The sequence below is a fragment of the Tyto alba genome, unplaced genomic scaffold (assembly GCF_018691265.1).
Source record: "Tyto alba isolate M040663 unplaced genomic scaffold, T.alba_DEE_v4.0 Super-Scaffold_6, whole genome shotgun sequence".
Classification (NCBI taxonomy): Eukaryota; Metazoa; Chordata; class Aves; order Strigiformes; family Tytonidae; genus Tyto; species Tyto alba.
Window position 1 is genome coordinate 4522423 of NW_024881327.1, and position 20130 is coordinate 4542552.

The 20130-nt window shown below is 35.5% G+C and overlaps 1 protein-coding gene across 4 annotated transcripts in view; it reads left to right on the forward strand.

Annotated features, from left to right (window-relative positions):
* MARCHF1 (membrane associated ring-CH-type finger 1) overlaps nt 1–20130 on the forward strand; it is a 246852-nt gene that overhangs the window by 89408 nt on the left and 137314 nt on the right. Inside the window, exons 1-2 of one of the 4 annotated variants that reach the window (XM_032983902.2) lie at nt 14074–14314; nt 14599–14807. The exons of 2 other annotated variants lie outside the window; for them this stretch is intronic. In XM_032983902.2, the coding sequence (XP_032839793.1) occupies nt 14709–14807 (99 nt within the window). In that variant the 5' untranslated portion in view covers nt 14074–14314; nt 14599–14708. Of the gene's footprint in view, nt 1–14073; nt 14315–14598; nt 14808–20130 lie in introns of those variants that run through there. One more of the 4 variants, XM_032983901.2, reaches the window with a different exon arrangement.

The following is a 20130-nucleotide window of genomic DNA, read 5'->3' on the forward strand; positions in this document are numbered from 1 at the left end:
CAGTGACAATTTCTTCAAAATATGGAGAGAGTGAGTACATGAACAGTTTGGCGTTCTTTTCCCCACTTTTTTTAGCATAATTTTTACCCATTCGTCCTCCTGAGTGTCCCTTCCATTTGTTGGCTATACAAAGCTTTGATCTGATCCTATTAGGTTGTATATATAATATGCTTACTTTGTTTATGTTAGAGTGAGTCATAGCAATAGTCTCTTTTGTTTGTTGCAATAAAAATACCCCAATACCCATGCTTAGTTATTTTCACTATTAATTGTGGTCTTTAATGGAAGAAAAGATGGTATTTGCAGACATAAGCTGAGCACTGTCATTATTGCAAGAAGTGGGAGGTGGGAAGGGTTATAAAGATTCTTTGAAATTACCGAATTTGTTCTCCTTTTGTCATTTTTAACAAAACATGTCTGTTTCTGTTGATATTGCCTAAAAGTTCTAATTTTAATAAGACCAGGTTTCTAATTTGCTAGATATGACATGCATATAAAGAAATACTCTTTCCCTGTAGGAATGCCTACAGTCTGAATATACAAGACAGACACGGGTTGAAAATAAGGTTTTACAGTTGTAGCATTTTCTTTAAACATGGCTTATTTCCTTTGTCCTTTATCCCTTGTGTTCCAGTTGAAAGAATGTTTCTTAAAAAGCAGCCTAGAAGGAAAGTTGTAACAAAGTGTTAGTTCACTGAAAAAAAAAAAAAAAAAGTGAATATTGGTTAAATGGAGGAATCGCAACCATAACTGAACAGACAGCATATGAAGGCAGACACACGTGCGTCATAATCTAGTCATCTGTTGTGTTGAGTAAACTGGGCTGTGTAATTCAAAGGAGGGCCCTTCTCAGCTTTTTTTCTCACGTACCACCAAGGACTCATGCTCAGGGGACCATGGGGAACGTCAACACTTTTCTAAAGCAAACAGTTGCAAAAATTGCAACTGTAGGGCGCTTGATCTAAAAACAGATTTGTACCTGCTATTAATTGGATCCAGGGGTGGACTTCACAGCATGCAGCAGAAAGGGAAAATTTTATCTATGCGTCATGAATGTAATGAAACTGTTGACCCAGTGCCACTAATAGCTGTGCCTTAGTTGACACAATCTCGTGGCTTTTTTAAGCTAGTAGGACAGCAACGTCTCAGAGCTGTGAAAAGTATTTCATTCTTATCTGGGTAATAGGAGAGAACAAAGCCGCTTCATTCATTGCTTTGTGTCTCGTAGACACCAGCCTTTTAGTCTGTCTGGTAAATGCATGTTACTGTGTTCTTATTATAGGTCTTATTCTCTGTTGTGTCACTTCAGTTTTCCTTCGTATCAGTGAGGGAAAATCATCTAGCGAGCAGTCATTTTTTAACTGCATTTTCTATGTGAAATGAGAATTTCAGTGGGACAAGAGTGCTATGAGTTTTCAGTTAAGCTGGTTTAAGTTTACTGCGTATGCAGGAAAAAGCCAGTGGGATGAGATTTAGGTGATAAAATACCTTGTTAGACAGTTGAGGAATATTGGAGGAGGTGATCAAGAGCCGACTAGGAGGAAGTTCTACAATCTATTTATGAGATAGAATGTTATTTTAAGGTAAATGATCCTTAAAATACTAAAATCTACAAAGTGTTTATCAGTGGATGATATGAAAAAAAGTGGTAATCAGAACAAGATGTGCCTCATTAGTTTCTGTGAATATTTAAAGGTGCAGGCTTTGTACAAGGTGCTCTGAGACTCAACCTTCTGGGAAACAAAGAAATGTTATGTATGCATCCTTTCCCAAATTAATTAAGAATACTTCCCCCAGCTAATGTTTGGCTGAAATGCAGATTTTGCTAAGTTTAGCAAATGTTCAGTTTCTGCTTCAATTTTTTTTTTTTTTTTTTTTCAGATTTCTTTTATTTTGACCTGAACTGTTTCATTGCTATCATGAAACGTTTGATACCTAATGTGTCTTTTTTTATAGTAAGACTAAAAATTCACTCAATTCTGTTTGAAGAAAACCAAGGACAAATCAAGAATATCTTTCAAAGATATTCAGTGTAGATTAAATCCATCAGTAAGTGAAAAGGATACAGTTTTCAAATAAGATTATAGCGGATTTTCCAAGGAATTTGGTGACAATTCACCTTTGAATTTTAGCAGGCACAAGGCTTTTAACTTATTTAGACTCTTCAGGAAATCTGAAACCTAACCCCACTTTTAGGAACTAAATAAGTTGTACCCAAAGTGGAGAATCTTTAGGTACAGAATTCAGAAATGTTCTCTATGGAAAGGGCTGATTTTGTTGTTTGTGAGTTTTTGGTTTTTTTTTTTTGTTTTTTTTTTTTTTTACTATGCAGCTAGCATGTGTTTCTAATGTGCCTACTAAACGGACACAGTATAGTCTAACAGTGATATTGTTCAAAACCTTTACTCATTTCCCCCAGTTCTTTCCTTCTGGACATTTTTTCAGCCACTTTCTAATTTGTTTTGTTTTGTTTTTGTTATTTACAAGTATTTACTTCAAAGTATCTGTTGGATTTCCCTACACAGTTTCAAATAGTTTACCACCAGTATATTCAACAGTTTTAAAGCATCACCAATATATATGCCTAGTTACCAAACTCATTGATTTTGTGCATTCAAGAAACAGGTTTTCCACATGCATTAGCTGGAGTTTGTATAATATGGTCTGATATCTGCATATAATCTCTGCTTTGAGGTGGATACTACACTTGTGTTTTTGCCACCTTAATGACAATGAAGATATATTCCCGATTGCAGTGTTTATTACTAGAAAATGTCTATAAGCTTATGCTGTAAGTGGCCTTGAAATGTGCAGCTTTTCATAGTTTCCCACTGAAAAAAAATTTCTTAAGGGGAAAAAAACAATTGACTTGGAATACAAATACAAATGACAATTTCCTGTTACATCATTTTCAATCCATGTATTCACCCAGTGGCATTGTGTTTTTAAAGGTGGTCTTTTGCAGTGTAAGAAGCATGCGATGCTTGTGCCAAGACTGTGGGTTTGCTCATGTCTTCACTAGTAGCTTTTGAAGTTCAGAAGTGGATAGATGGGAGTGATTTCACATCTTGGAGAGGTTACAGTGTAATCCTGACTTTCAGAGCTTGGATATCCATGTTGCCCAGAGAATGAGAACTAGAGATTTGCAATCTGAACTAGCATGCACAAGTGATTAACATGCTTTTCAGCCCTACAATAAAGTAAGGTAATACTGTCTGATTAATGTGTGGAGATGCAATAGGCCTTATAAATGTCCAGTTGCCAAGTTTCTGTTTAGCCCTGATATTATGATGGTGAGAATCACATGCGCTGTTGGAAAGCAATATTATTTTCATAAAGCTGAGCTTTGTAAAGGTGGGGTTTTCTTGTAAATGGTGCATGAACTGTTGATAGTGTTTGGAAGTCACTCTTACACTGCATTTTGAAGAACTATGAAATTCAGGCTTCCGTATATAAATAAATATATGTGGAATATGTGTGTTGTGTATATGTTGTCTTTTTATGCTGACTTCTGAACAGGGATGAATTTTACCCTGTTGTGAACACACATGAAGAAAACAGTTGTAAGAGTTAAATGCCTTCTGTCCTTTTCTAGCTACTCAGTATATACTGATAAGAGGCTTTAAAGGTTTCTGTAAGTGTTATTTTATACCCCAGATTCCTAGAGAATCTTAGAACCGTTCTGCTGTAAAAAGTATGTGATAATTGCTAATTTGATAAGATGCTCAACAATATAAAATAAACTTTTAATCGGTATGTGATGTGAAGAAACTGGTTAGCTTTATGGCACAAGGGGGTTGGGTAGTAAATCTTAATTCAGTCCTAAGAATTAATTTGTTAACTGTTTTTAAGCAGGAGATTGACACCTATGACCCTTCATTAATTTAAGCTCTTAATAACCTCTTCTGACTCTCTTAAAAAACGCAGTTATTCAGTGAGAAAAACAAGAAAGATCTTATTTGTGTCTGAAAATATTCTTGGGAAGGATAACTTCAGAAAGCCAACTGGAGAGCAGTTGTAACTGTTTTCTTGATTGTTGCTGATTGATATGGACAAATGATGAAAAGTTGTGCTCACTAAAGGTAAAATAGCTGTGCGGAGAAGCTTGGCCCTCCAAAGTGCTTAGTGGAACTTAAAGGAACTGTAACTAGTCTTGGGTCTTCTCAGGTTGATTTTTCTTCCAGTGCTTGAGTATTGGTGACATTACAGAGCAAAGAGCTTTTCATAGTATCCTCACATTGCTCAGAAGTTCACTTTAAAACTTACGATGTTTATGTGGTATTGAAGATAATTCAGTTTTTTATTGAGGCTTGAAAGAACAGATAAATGTAATAGCACATTACGTTTAATCTTATCTTCTAAAGCAAAGTGTCCAGGCAGAAGTAAGAGAAAAGTGTAATCAAATTAATCTTTCAATGTTTAGAAAGCTGGTAATGGTTGACACAAATAAATATATGACTTAAGTCTGTGGTAGAGTTCTGTTAATTGGGAATGAATATTTAAGGTACATAATGTGCAGAAATACATAGAGAGAATTGCAATGATTTGCCTAGGTGTTTATACTGAAAGGTGCTTATCATTTAGGAAATTATTTTATCATCATCCTTCTCCTGCCTGCCCTTCATCTGAATTACCACTGTTGAAACACCTAGTTCCATGGAAAAGTAACAAACAAAACAAACCCCTGCAAACTTCTTGCTTTCTTCTTCAATAAGCACCATGTAAAATCCTGAGTAATTCTTATCTCAGTATTCCTTTTCAAAAAATGTTCATGGGTTTGATAGTAACCATGGGATCCTTCGGAACAGGAGCTTGAGTGATTTGTTTTCTGAATCTGGGTCCACTACGATTTGAAATGAGAGCATTGTATTATGATAGTAAACTCAAAGTTAGTATGGCAATGTTCATTTAAGTGTAATAACTAAATACAGAATTAGGTAAGTGCCACAACAATAAATTATATTTGATTAGAACTTAATATCTTTGTAATAGTTATGTGGCTCTGTTTTTGTTATACTTCTACATCTTTTAGGTGAAATTATAATCTTGTATTTTTTTGTCTTGTAGTCTAATGGCACTTTGAAATTCTCCTTATCTGGAGAAAATAAAGAGGGATGAAGAACAGGCTTGTGTATGTGTAGGCGAATGCTGTATCACACATTTCGAAACTTAATTATCCTTATTTAATCAGAAATGTATTCCATGTTTGTTAAAGAAACAACCTTTTCTGATTTCATTAGGCTTCTCAGGCATGTAGAGTATCAGCCAGGGAATGTGCTTTGTTTTGAGCTCAGTCAGCAACCTCTATAAAAATGTTTAATTAACTTTTTGCCAATGTCAATATAGTTCTATTATACTCAGAAGGCTGGATGAGCCCCCTCTGGTGGCTCATTTACATTGAAGTTCTGTTCTTTCCTTTACTTAAGTATCTGTTTACTGAAGCAGCCAAGGCTGCTGACCCCAGGTATCAGGAAAGCATCAGTTCCTTGTGGGCTTACGTTTTAATTGAAAAATATCAATAATTTGCTTACAGAATGGAACACCAGCATTTACATTCAAAGCAGTTTCAAATTGTTAGCAAAATAAATGAAGAGGTACTGGTAAGCAAATAAAACTGAATTACTTGCTTCTAGGTCTAAATTGGATAATAGGTGGGTGGCAGTAATTTAGGAGTGGCGCACACAATAGCGCTTACTCTTAAACTTAGGAAATACTTGGATATTAAAGAAAATTATTCAAGAATATGAAATCTGAGGGGTTTTTTGTTTGTTTCTTTTGGTTTTTTTTAAAATGGTTTATCCTGTAACTGAACTACAATTTGAGTTAAAATGAACATCAGAACTCATTTAAGCTATTTCATAGCATTAAAGAGAAACATAATACATCTCACTTACGTTTAGTCGTCTTTAAATTATGAAGCCAGGAGACTTTGTGGGTCAAAACCACTAGCAATTTTAAAGTGAATTCGCCGCCTCTGTAATGTTAGTTTCAACAGATCCTTTCAAACTACATGCTGTTGTAATTTAATGGGATCCTTATTGTACTAGCAATGAACCGTCCTGTCTCTGAAGCGGTGGGAGAAGATTCAAAGCCAAACAACATGCAGACTAGACATAAGGTTAAAAATTTTGTTCAATATAGATTTCTTTTATTAAGCTATTTTCAGTAAAGCTGATTACAGAATAGGATATTAAAAAATTAGAGAAATTATAGTTCTTGTAGTATTAATATTTAGCCAAAGATAAAATCCTGCCCAGGTGTTTGTGAAGGAAAGGAGGAGGAAGGGGTCACAACCGATGAGAATAGGAGGGAAATTGCAATATTTTAAGCTTATAAGATAGAGATGTAAAATAAAGGGAAAAAGTACAATATAATCGTCAGTAGATACCTACAGAAAGTTGAGAATAAATATGTAATTAAAAAAGTTTTGAATTAATATTAATTTGCATTTTTTAATTAATATCTTTAATTTTTTCATGTCCCTTTAACATTCTAGCAGCTGAGATTCACAAAGCAAATAATGCTTAGCAAACATGGAAAATCTCTAAAAGTAGAATTTCAATATTCACACACATAAACCTGGTTATAAGATTTTATTTTTGATCACAAAGTGTGCATCTGTCATCATTCTTTGTCAAATAATGATTAAGAACACAGTTCATAGTATAATCTCCAATATACTGGGCACCTGAATATCTGCATTAAAAACAAACAAACCAACCTGGTCTTACAAACTAATTGCATGTAGCCAGTAACAGAAGCAGGAGGGTTAGCAAATAATAATTTCCTGTTGTGCAGGGGTTTTTTTTGAGCAGTTTCCCACTGTGTCCAAGTTCAGCATCTCCTTGATGTTGGTGATCAGAACTTTGAGAAAAGTCTAATTTTTGAGGAAATTACTGGCATAGTTTGTTCAGGACTAAGACGAATTAGAAATAACTTGCTTGATGCACCCTGGGACTATGTTTACATTTTTGCAGCTGATGATAATTAGCATTTTCCAGTCATCCTTTGATTAAGAAATACGCTGATCCTTCTTATCAGTCTGTGCTTCTGGCTGCTATCCAACTTCTTTTTCCTGTTCTCCCAGTGTCGTAACTGTGTTGCTTGTGCTACTAAACTTCATCCCGTTTCTAATGCTCTCATCTAGAAGATTGCCCAGGTCTTCCCGCATTGTGCCCTGGCCCTTGTCTCTGTTGAGTGATAGCTTTGAACCTTGGCCAAGAACTCGAGTCTGTTCTTACCAAATAACACTGAACTCTTTAAGACTGTTGGATTCAGGTTTGCAGCATTTAACCCAAAACTAAGCAGGTGGATCCCACTGCTTGCTCCAGTTTGATGTTTTTGTTATAAAGACTGTTAACCATCTTCTGTTAGAGAGCTGTTAAAATGTTTTTTACATGTATGTCATTAAGTAGGAAATAATAATGGGCAATAATGGGAAAAATAAAGGGTAAATAATACTGTAGGTGGCAATGTATGTATTTATACACCCTCTACTATTTAGTAATTTTAGTAATTTGTTTTTCTGTAGTAAACATAACCAAACAACTCGGTAGTAATTTCCTGAAGAACTAGACTTGTGTTTGTATGCTGGTGGACATGTTCGGTTAGACAGCGTGGCATGCAGATTACTTCCATCACTGCAAAACCCAGAACATAATTTCAGACAGTGTAATTTTATGAAATGATGCCACCTTTATATTGCTGATGGCCAGAAGTACTTGTAAGCAGTGATGGCTGAGATGTTAGTGTTCATTATGAAGGTAGAGCTACCTGAACTGGAGAGGTGATAGGAGCTCTTAGCTCTTGCAGGCATAGATAGAAGTTGGATACTGAAAAATAGAATAAACATAGTAGGATCCCTGTCCTCTGTAATGAGTAGCTAAGTGTCACTCTAGTATAAATAGTAGTTTTTAGAGTGGATGCTTTAACTGCATAATTTTATTTCTTTTATAGTATAAATTGGTTAAATACACAGTCTGCCCATTCTGTGGAAAAGTTTGTCACTGACTTTTTCTGTTTGTTTTTATAAGATATTGCTACATTTAAACAAAAATTCCAAATTATCGCTCTAACTTGTGAGAGAAATGGGCTGTTCAAGCTATTGGTAGTTTGCAGAACTTTGCAAGTTTTCCTTTGTCCCCTATTTCGTTAGGGACACTGTGGTGTGTTAAGTGAACAGTACACTTGGTTTAGTTTAGATAAACTTAGTGCAAACACTGCATTGGTGACATCCATGAAAGTTTTTGTGTTTAAAAGTGGAAATCAGAAGGTTTTTTTAGAATTTTGCTATCTAGGAGATAATGAATATAAATGGTTTTAACAGACAAGGACTGCATTTTATCTAATTTACCACTGTTTTGTCATTTCATATCTCACTTCCAACAAATCTCTGTTTCAGTGAGGTAAATTTTTGTTTGATGTACCAGGCATATTTTAATTCAGTCTCAGCTATTAGTTTTCAGTTTTTTAATTTGCTTTTTGACTTGTACCCTTCCATGACCTTGGGTTTTTAAGTGTTCTAAAAATGCTTAAGCAGTATATCTGCACAGACTATGCAAGAGTCAAATAGGTTATTCCGTGTTTGTTCCATGTTCTACTTTAGCCTCTTTATGGAGGAGAAAGAAGACCTGTGCTTAGTAATGCTCTTGGTGAAATTACGTATAATGATGTGCAATATCCTTTGAATGGCAATGTAGAAAAAATACCCAAAGACATTAATTTTAAATTTTTAGTTTATTACTTCCTTAATACCTTTAATACACCTATGTTCATATTGCATTACATGGTACTTCTCAGCACTTCAGTCGATTATGAAGCTAAAAGTGAGCAAAGGGGAAACCTACCAAAACCCCTCTGAGGATCTAATAACATGATGGCATTTAAAAAGTGACTTCTAATATTAAATCTTACAGCCATTTGTTCTAATTTGTGAAGAAGGCAAATTCTATTCACCTCTTTTAAACAACTTTTAAATTTTGCTTTTGATGAGGACTTACTTGTACAAGACTTCTGCCTAAAACTCTTGCATTCCTGGAGTTCCCCCATTTGAAGCCAGCTCACAGTGCAGAACAGTATTAAAGATACACTGGTCCAGAGAGCAGAGAACAACAGGTTTTCCCATGCAGAGGAAAAGATACCTGGAAACTGGTCCATGCTGCTTTGGAATATTTATATTTGGCTAAAGTTATCTTTCTTATTTGCCCTAATTCTATGACTGACTTTGTATTGCAGTAGGTTTAAACTTTTTTTTTTTTTTTTAAATTGTGAGGGATGGGAGAAGATCTAAAGGAATTTTTTATTTATCTGAAAATTTCATTTGGTTCTACTGTCATGTAACTTGAGGATGCTGTGAAGCCCAAGGGACTGGTTTACATCAGTCTTGTTTGGTCTGCATTAGACAACTGCTAGCTGCATTTTTAATTGAGGCGTTAGAAGCTTCTGCTAGTTAAAGTGACTGTCCTTCATCCCAGTTGATCATTAGTAGTACTGGTATCCACTTCCGCAGCTGCTGTAGTGATCAGACTTGTTTGCCTGAATCTAAGATGTGAATATAAGACAGGCTGAAAGTTACAACAGATAGCTTGCATTAAATTTGCTAATATCAGTGAGATCTGTGTTTTCTTTTCTTTTTTCCTCTCAAAACTTTATGTAAGAGAGTAACTGCTATTTTAAGGGAAAGAAAACATTAATTATTTGTGGGTCAGAAAGTGGGTTCCTTTCTGACTTTTACTTTTTAGTGTAAAATACTAAATTTTATACTGATTGTCTATGTGGAGATTGCTTGATTCTGAAATGTCTGCAGAAAAGTGACAACTTATGTTTAAAGGCTGTTATTGGAAGTTTATATGAATATATTTTTGTGTGCAGGTATGTGTAAATGAATAAAGACCTCTGAATGCATCCTGGTATGTAACCTTAATTTTTAGCTATGTGCTAATACAGTTTTGATAGCCTGACAGAAAAATTCCATTTAAACTTGTAAGCAGGATTCTGTTCTATAGGACTTATCTATAAATTCTTTTGAAATATCTGCCTCCTGACAATACCAATTCTTATTTTTTTTTTTTTTTTTGCAGTTGTTACATGCTTTACCCTTTTGTAATTTTGTCATCAGTGCAGGTCAGAGGTGAAAGGCTCAGTTGCTTTGATGCACTTGTTAATATCAGAGGGAAGCGGAGTGAATCCTTTGCAGTAATTTTGGGTTACAGACGGCTTTGTACGTTATATGGGGATATATCCAGGACTGCGCTGCATCTGAGTGCAGTAATGGAATATTATCGGGTCCAACCTCTTTTAATAAAACCACGTTATTTTGTTGTCTTCTTAAATAAACTTGTAATGAGAACAAATGAGGTGGTAGAGTAATACTTATTCTTCATCAGTTTCTTATTAAGGAAATTAAAGTAATATAGATGCTGATGATAATATATATAAGTGACTCTTGAGGACACTGGAGGTATAGAGTAGAGGTGAGATGTCTGTAGTCTATAGGAAGCATGTTAATATGTGAGAAAACATTTATGAGGGTGTAAAATCTCACCAGTTAGATAGTAAAGCGAGCATAATATATACAATGTATGTAACTTTTCTGTATTATTTTTGAGGACAGTGAAACTCATTCCTAGATCTCAAGACTATTGTCCATAGGACTGTATCTATTCATACGTTGTACATTCATAGCCAATGTATCTTTTTGACAAATAATTTGGAGTCCAAACTACCAACTTCTAAGAATTTTATGTCCACATTTTTTTTTTTTTTTTAATTCAGTATAGATTTTGGCCTAAAGATCATATAGTGGCTACAGTACATCTTCTCTAAAGATGGTTTTATGCTGAGTAAAAAAGAATTAGAATTACTTGTTCATGATAAAAGAAAGTGTTATTTATGCAGGGAAACTTATTATTATGTTTTCTTCAATTCAAGAATCTTGCAAAAATTTGACATTCTTCAAGTGATGGCAACAAGGCAGAGTGACTATATATAAGCTGCCAGTAAACTGACAGTACATGAGTACACAGTGTTGCCTTGTAATTGTGTTACAGAGGGGGTTGTACTGCTGTTTTTCATTCTCTCAATGCTTACGTCACCACGGTTGGGCCATTGGTTCCTTTTATCTTGATTTCCTTCATGGTCACCAAGATCTTACTGGTACTGTTCATAAAGTATGTACTGAGGGGAGAGTGTTGGGTGACTAAAAATTAACTTGCATCCCTTGGCTTCTCTGAACTGGAATTAGTAGGGTTTCAAACTGTATGCAGAAAGGTGGGCACATCTCTTTCTGTAATTACTTTGCTTCAAGAACTGCGGATTATATTTCTGTAACTTAAATCATTTACTAATGGCTTACCCACCACACAGCTCTCTCTTCTGACACATCATTTTCACCTGCTCCAGGTCAACAGTTCTCTTCTGTTACTGTCTTCCCCCTGAGGCTGGAACCCCATCTAGCTGCTTTGCACAGCAGCTTCATACTTCACCGAGCAGGTGTCACGCCGTCCTTCGGCTGAGTCATGGCACCCAAACAATGACTCTTTGGGTGGCAGTTTACCCAAATTAGTGTTGTTTAAATAGAATATCATAGGCTGATCACCATGGGGAACTGGTGGAAGTTACCATATTTTCTAACAAAGGACTATGTGTGTATGTGCAATCACTTTATTTACAACTTTGAAGTACTTTGGGACTCTGGGCGCTAAAAACACATTGTAAATGGAAATCAATAGTTTTGTTGTTTCTGCAGGATGTGCTCTGATGTTGTGCTGCTGTTTCTGAGATCATAGTTGTATTAACACCTACACAAAAGCTTTACGTTTTATAATTCTGTATAGTAAATTTGAAAAAGCAAAGAGGGAACACGGAAGTGTGGGACAGAAAATCGATCCCAACACTACCTCTGCTGATAACTTTTACGGTGTGCTTTTGGATACGTCTCAGATCTTCCAACCGCTTTACCATGAAGCACTGGTGCTCTCCATATTTCTACATATAGCAGTATGAGGCTTGATTGTTTTGTGACTTGATTTAGCACTCAGCCTGGGAAGATCCACATTCAGCATATGTTCAGTGAGGGCAGTTGCATGTTAATTTGGTCTCCACATGGCGAAGAAATGTAATTAGTGAAACAGTGAAGCAGAATGAGAGCCTGGACTTACTTAATGGTAAATTAAACCCCTTGCTTTGGACTAGGTGTTTTTTTTTTGTTATATACTTTTTGATGGCATAGGTTTACTGTGGGGGGAAAAGGAGCCACAAGCCTTCATTTTAAAAAGAACTAAGCATACCACACCCTTTAAGATCTTTATTCTGGCTAAAACAGACATAGAGAGGATTAAAGAGTTTACTGGTTAACTTAGAAATCTCTGACTTGAATCTCAAGTTCAGATGATTTAAAATGCAGAATTATTGGCACAGTATCAAAAGGCAGGTTGACTTTGAAAAACTTAACTAGACATGGAAACACACATTTCAGGAAACCTCCATTTTAATACCTCAAACCCACTAATCTTCTATCAGTGTTTTTATCAAAGAGGTAAGTGATTATCATGACAAAGCTGAGCCAGGTTTAGGGATTCTTAATCTGGTTGTTCCTCAGAGGAAGGAAAAGAGTTTGTCTGTAGCTTTAAAACTTTCTGTTAAACTAATAAGGAATTTCCTTTACATTATATTATAGTTTTTGATTAACAGTTAAACTTTACCAGTCTGGTATATTATATTTCTTGTCTTTGAATACTGCTAGAATAAATTTTTGTATTGCAGCTGTCTCGATAAACAGAAGCTTGTCTTTTTTTCCCGATTTATATTAAAAATTCAGGAAAATCTCCTTGTGTACATTGAAACTTTTTAACCTTACATTCAAACTAATTTTGAAATATCAGAGAGTAAAGATGGAATAAGCATGTAAAATATAACTAAAAATGTGTAAAGGAACTGTGTAAATGGCAATAGACTTCATTTTATTCTTTGCAAATCTATTTCATGACTATGGATATATATGTATACAAAATATATATAATAAATATATAGATACAAAAATGTCCACATGTACACACATGTGTCTTGCAGCATCTGTAAACTCCTAGATTATGATTCTTTGTTAATGCATTTGATAAACCCTTATATTAGTGTGTCAATATACCTTAGTTTAAACCAGTGACGTAAAACGGATGGCAGCGTGAACCAGATCCCAATTTATCTCTGGCTAGACTCTTGTAAGCTCTGTTAACTCAGACTGAAAAATAGAAGTAGTGGAATAGTGAATCAACAGTATTTTAAATCCTTCCCACGTGGCTTTGTAAGAAAATCCAGGCTGTATATAATGCCATTATTTCTTGTTGGAATTCCAAGTGCAACTGTATACAGTTAAAAATGAAGTTGATTTATTTCAAGGCCTGGGTAATACCTTTTTTTTTTTTTTTCCTTTGGTCAACATACTCAAACACTGTTAGCAATTGCTCCGGTTTGGCGTGGGTTTTTTTCTGCTTTCATTCCTGTATTACTTATACAGTGCTAAGAATTTGGCTTCTGATCTAACTATTTCTTTAAGATTTTTAATCTAAATCAGTTTTGTTTGCATTCTTAATATTTATCAAGAATAATAAAATTTTTAAAGAAGTGTAAGTGTTAAGAATTTCCTTTCTTCATATCCATTTTTGAAATATAGCACCTGGGACATTCTTCTATTGTTTTACATTTTAGGAGGTGGGGGGAGATGGTGAAACACTTTTCCTGGGCATTTTGTAAATGAGAGAACAGAAGCATTTGCGTGGGAGAAGCTCATGTAAATGACATTTTTAGAGTGCGTGTGACTACTGTAATGACACCTGTGTGTGTGTGTTTATTTGGTTTATCCTGCTGCACTTGCTTCTGGTGATGTCTCGGGAAAAGACAAGCACAGCAAAGGGTTAACTTTTTACTATCAACCTCAGAAAAGCACATTTGCAATCCCTCCCAGTCTTGTCTTCCTTTTTACACCTCATTCGCTCACCGCTGCTCTTCACTTCAAGGCAGATCCTTTGACCTAAGCAGATTATTGTAGACGCATGAAGGACACAGCAAGCTATCCGTGTTTTTAAAGGAGGAGATTTTGGCTCCAAAATAGAACACTAAGCTTTTCAGCCTTATGCTGCTTTACCTAGTCAGCACGAGGCAGTGTCTCCGGGTGCTTAGTGGACTCCTGTGGAATCAGATGGGAAACAAAAGCAGAAGTGGCAGCCGCTGCAAATGTGGGAGCCTCTGCCATTAGAGGAAAGCAATTGCTAATAAGGGCCTGCGAGACCCCGGTTTCCTTGGTTTCCATGACAGTTATTAGGTAACACAGAAATTGAATTGTATCCCACGATGCTTTTGGGGGGCAGGGGGACAAGGGGGTGCTCCAGGAACACAGCAGAGGACTTATGACTTGCAGCAACTCATCGCTCTAAGCATGTGAAACTCTGGATTATTGTGACTTACCTCTTTGTTTGCTGTTTCTCGTTTGTGTTTGCAATTTGCTCTGCTTTACTTTTTTTTTTTTTTTTTTTTTTTTTTTTTTGATGGAAGACCCTGGCGTATGATACACGGTTTCTCAAATACTATTTTCCCCTTTTTATTTAGAGCTGAGCTTGGCAAAGCAAGGATATGAACAATTATACAGGTGGGCTACTCGGGGGGAGTGAAGATATAAGTCATCCAAACAGGTTTTGGCAACCTGCAGCACTATAAAAATGCCCCTCCAACAGATTTCTGTAGTTCCAGCGCGGGAGACTGCCAGCAATGGGAGAAGTTCAATGGGCAGAAACAAAGAGAAGAGCAAGGAAGTCGAGGTAAGAGGAAGCTTTCAATGTGGATGTGGATCCTACCAAAGTAGGATGAGTCTGCCTTTGTAGCCAGTGGGTTTGGCTGCTCAGCAGGATGCGGCGTGCCATAGTGTTGCACAGTACACAGGGGTGCAGCATGCTTTAGCACACTGGAGCAAGCTCCTGGGATAAGATCTTAGCATTACAGAAAAAAAGGAGGATAAGTGAAGGGGAAAAAAAAAAAAAAAAAAAAAAAAAAAAAAGAAGGAAGTTGCAAACTGCTTTAGGAGGTTTTAACATTTTTATTTAAATGCATGCAGTGGGCTAGTACTGACAGTCATTGTTCTTTATAAGCTCTCAAGTAGTAATTTCTTTATAGTAATTGGGATGAAAAAGTAGTTTTAATAAGATTCCTATCTGTTTAAAAAACAGAAAAATACCATACTTAAGTCTGTCTTTCTAATAGGTGTGTGTTATTCATAGCAAATGTAGTCATGAGCTCTGTAACTTACTCTTTATCATTAAAAAGCCATCAGTGTTTAGTTTTGTATCCCTTGACTGACTTCCTTTGATTCGTAAACATACAAAACCGTTGTTCCATCAGTAAATGTCTTATGTTGTTTTCCAGTTAAGAAGAAACTGTAGGTTTATATTATTTTGCTTGTTAGAACAAAAAATACAGAAAATCTTTGAAATTTTAATGGCATTTTTACCTGTAGGAATTTCTTTTGCTATGTATAGTTTAAACATGTATTGTGCAAGACCACAAAAAAAAGAGGCATCCTTTCCCATGCCAAAGCTTAAGTAGTTGGTTTGTAGATGTAGCAGTAAATACACATAACAGACATCTGCTTTTTACAGACATGTTTCTTGTCTCTCTGTTTTTCTGTTTCCTCTTGCTATATGGAAACTAAGGAACCATTGGGAAAATAAACATGATGTCTTTTAGGTATTATCTGGGAGACTGTGTGACAAACATCATCCATGAAAGAAGTAGTATTTTAACTTTGTGGTTTGTGTGACATAGCTTTCAGGAAATTGTTAAATTCAACAGATTATTTATACTCATAACATGTCTGTGTGTTTGTGGAGAAGTATTAGTAAGCTTGCAGGCTTTTTTTTTTTTTTTTTTCTTGATGCCTTTTTGGCTCGGTATTTGGCTTTGACAAGTTCACTGAATAGGATTACTCTGTTTTTTGTTTGAGCACCTATGCATAAGCAGTGTCCTTTACTGGAAGTAGTATCCAATTGCTTACTGGTAGCCCTGTTGTCACAGTTCCTAATGTCTGAAATGGAAACCTTGATTTGGTTTGTTTTTATTTTTCCATTGATTGGTTAAAGATGAAGGTTCAGGTGGAAACCATTCTAAGACTCAAGATGTGAAAAGCAGAAGTATATAAAGTTACCTAGCTTAAAACTGCACTCTGCCATTCTTGTTTTAATTTGATCATTACGGTTAACTGAAGAATACATGCAATACCTTCACAGAGGGGTCAGATAAGTGTGATTGATAGTTAATTTAGGGGGTGGGGGGAGTGTGGAGATTCTGAATTGTAAGAATTGTCTTATGTGCTTTTCCAGGGTTTTTCCTGTGAGGGCCAGGTTGCATCATTTCAGCAAGATTCTAGTATCTCAGAAAACAAAGTCTTTTCTTGAAAGCTGTGGGAGTTTTACAGCAGAAAAGATCAAAATGGCCAGGATAATTAAGCTCATGGAAGTTCTCTTCTAAAACAAATATAAAAAAACAAAACAACCAACCCCACAACATTCCCAACCATTCTGCTCATTCAAATGTATTTCCTTAACTGCTCTCTCCTGGGAGGAGCCTAATCATCCTGCTCGAATATCTGCTCATCCCATAACAGTTATGGCTGTGATTTATACAGCATAAAACCTCCCTAGTGCTATTGATAGAGATCATAGATCAGGTGGTAAGGACCGATGTTTTTCACATAATATCTACAGTTTATGTAAATTATCATGATGTTCAAGTTTGTTCGGTGGATGTGACTTGGGAGTAGCGAACTTCTTATTGTCCAAACAGAGGCTGCTCAGACTTATGTAGATGGTCTTCTACCCCTGCAATTCCTACACTGCATGGTCCTCACAAAGGGCAAGTTACTTGCTTGTACTCAGTTGTTTCTGTCTGTGTTGGTGAGAGTCTTCTGGGTTCGAAGTATCCACTGGTACTGTTTCTGCAAGTACCTGCTCCCTCTGCCTTTCCATTAGCAGGCATTTTGAGATGGAGCTAAATACATTAGTTAAATGGGCTTCCTTAGAGCAGTGAGAGCATCAAACTGTTTCAGGTTCAGGAAGACATGAAAAAATTAAATGTCTGAAAGGTCTTCCAATTGCTAGGAGAACAATTGTAAGGTTTGTATGCCAAAGTCTGTTATTGCTAGAGAATTTTATACAATGTCCTTACAACAGCATGAGAAGAAAATTTATGAAGAAGAGTTCATCTTCTGTCTAATTGCAGTTCACACTGAATTACACAGATCTGGCTCACTTAAGAACCTCAGTTGCATATGACTCGTGATGCAACTCATTCCGTAATGCTTTTCTGTGATTATAGATGCTTGCAGACATGCCTTATCTGAAGGTTTTAATATGTGCTTATGCACACTTACAGATGATTGCCAAATATTGATCTATTTTTAAGAACACTATTAAGTGTAGTATTAATTATGAGCCACAAGTGCCCATAATGGATATCTGACCAATATTAGAAGTTGAGGTGTGACATCAATGGCTAGAGGGTGCTTTTCAAGGCAATCTTCCTATGCAATATCCTCTGCAGGAGCAAAAACTCTAGTGCAGTCTATTCCTGTCATTTTTTGGGTGATTTGCCTCAATAATTAGCAGAAGTTGTCTCTAACAATAGATTTTTCATCAAATTTAACTGTAGAGCTTCTCTGAGTGTAGTGAAAAGGTGAGGTAGTTTATTTTAGGTGTTGTATAACCTGTTGAAACAGCACTGCACTACATTTCCGTATGCATGTCTGATCTTCTGCTAGTTTGTTTCACTGATCTTAGGAAGGCTTAACAGTCATCAGTGCTACTTATTTTGCCCCAAACGTTTAAGTGAGCAAGCTGTCTTTCTTACTCTTTTAGTAATGCTGTTGGAAACAATTGTTGGAGAAACAAAGACCAAAGTATAAAGTGCTGGGTGCATTCACAATATGATGTGGACTTTTTGTTATTCAGTAATTAATTCAGCTTTTTTCAATATTTGAGAAAAATCATAACTTTACAGTGAAATGTGTAATTGTGTTTCTGTGATGGAGAAAAACACTTGGGTGTCTGTTTTCAGAAGAGTTTTTTAATAGAACTGTTGTTCAAAGTGAATTAAGTCAGTAACCTAAAAATCAACTTATGTCATCAGGGCTCCAAATCTGTTAAGTTTTTGAAAACATAGGCTGCAGTGCCTTGAGACCAGTGCCATATTAACATATATTCCCCTTTTTATATGTATATAATATTTAAACAGTTATGCTGGACTTCTGATTTATTTTTCTCTACTGTGATAAAAAAAGCTGAAGAAATATATGATTCATGAAGAATATGGTTGATGAAATGCCTGCTCTGGCTGATAATTTTATTGTTTATTTGTGAACATACATTGTGAAGTTCATAAAGTAGCTTCTGTTTACATTGTCTTGTGTCCAGGCATGGTTTATTAGTCTAAAGTGAGTTAAGTACAGAATGAAATTTTCATACAGTAGAGAAAATTGGACAGGGCAACCAACTGAAGCTTAACAAAAACTCTAACCTAGAATTCATGAGGTTCATACAGTAAACTGCCTTGACTACTGTGGAATATCAAACTTGAATGTTGTATACTCAGAGTGGTAGGAGTAAGTTTATAAAAGCCAACAATAAATGTCCTGATATGGCAGAGAAGATTCTTCTTGCTGTCAAACTAAATTTGTAGACACTGTACCTTTTCAGCTCAACCATTATATTTCAAAATGTGATACTGGAAAATTTGCATGCTGTTTTTTAAAAAAATTAGCATAATGAACTCTTGTCCGTGAGAAGCAAAAATTAGGTCTGTATCTGAGTGTAATAATTTCAGAGTACAAGATATCTTAATAAAGAAGGCAGTGATATATATGATTCAATTGTGATTTGGTTACCTTGCAAGAATTTTATTTAAAAGAAAATAATAGAAAGGCCTCTGGAACCGTAATATGGCTTTTGGGCACATTCATACGGTAGTATGACTTGCTTGTTACAGTGATGAGTCTTATGTCCGTTGACTCAAAACCAAACCCAATATCCTAAAGACATTAAAAATTTTTTATTCTCTAGTTACTATAACCAAGTAGTGAACTTCCCATGTTATTGTTGCTTTATTTTGGGTTTTGATTATTTGCTTATAACTTACTGGTAAATTATTTTCTACTTATGCCTATTACATTTCTATAGTCTTAATATATTTTGTTGTTCTGATAGAGGTGATGATGAATATTAGTTCCCTTCATAGAACTTCACAGAATGTAATAAGATGCAAGGAGGAATTTTCTTTTTCTCCAACATATACAAAATAAGTGCTGCTACTTTACTTTTTGAATTTTAAATGTCTTTCCCTGTCAGATCCTCAACCCAATGTTTATTGTACTTTGGCATGAAATTTAGTTTTGCATACTGCACAGTTCTGTGCTGTGAAAGAAACCCTGGACCTCTGTCCATCAACAATGTTTTCATGTTCTGCCATCTCAAAAGCAGCAAGACAGCAAGAAATCTGAAACTTTCGAGGCTTTAAATGTTACCAGGGGAATACTTTTACCTTTATGGAAAAAGAATGGTGGATTAGACTTGAACTTGGTGGTTTTGTTGTGCAGCTTGTACTTTTAAAAAATAATTTTAATGTGTTGCTCAAAATTCTGTATGCCCATTTATTGTGAAGAGCATGAATTTTTTTGTAAGCAGATCTTCTCTTCAAGTCAGAATTGAAACTGAAACCTAATGGTTATTTCAAATGCCACATTGGAGTAGCTGCTAACATTTATTTTAAATTCCAGACTAGAGTTACTGCTAACATTTACCCTGAAGCTTGTAAATAATTTAAGAGACATTGACATGCTTTTTAAGGGAGGAGGTGGTAGCTGAATGTTCTTGATGGGAAAGAATTCTTTCATGTATATCTATGCTATCTCACTTGTTACTTGCTTGACTTTGAATAGATGTAATAATAGATGAAATGCTTTTAAAGGCATGTACTTTCTTGTGTGCTACAAAGAAAGTAATGCTTATACATTTTTATTAAACCATTTTCATGGCAGTTATGAGGTACATACAGAGATATTTGGTACTTGAAATTTGATTACTTGTCTATAATTAATAA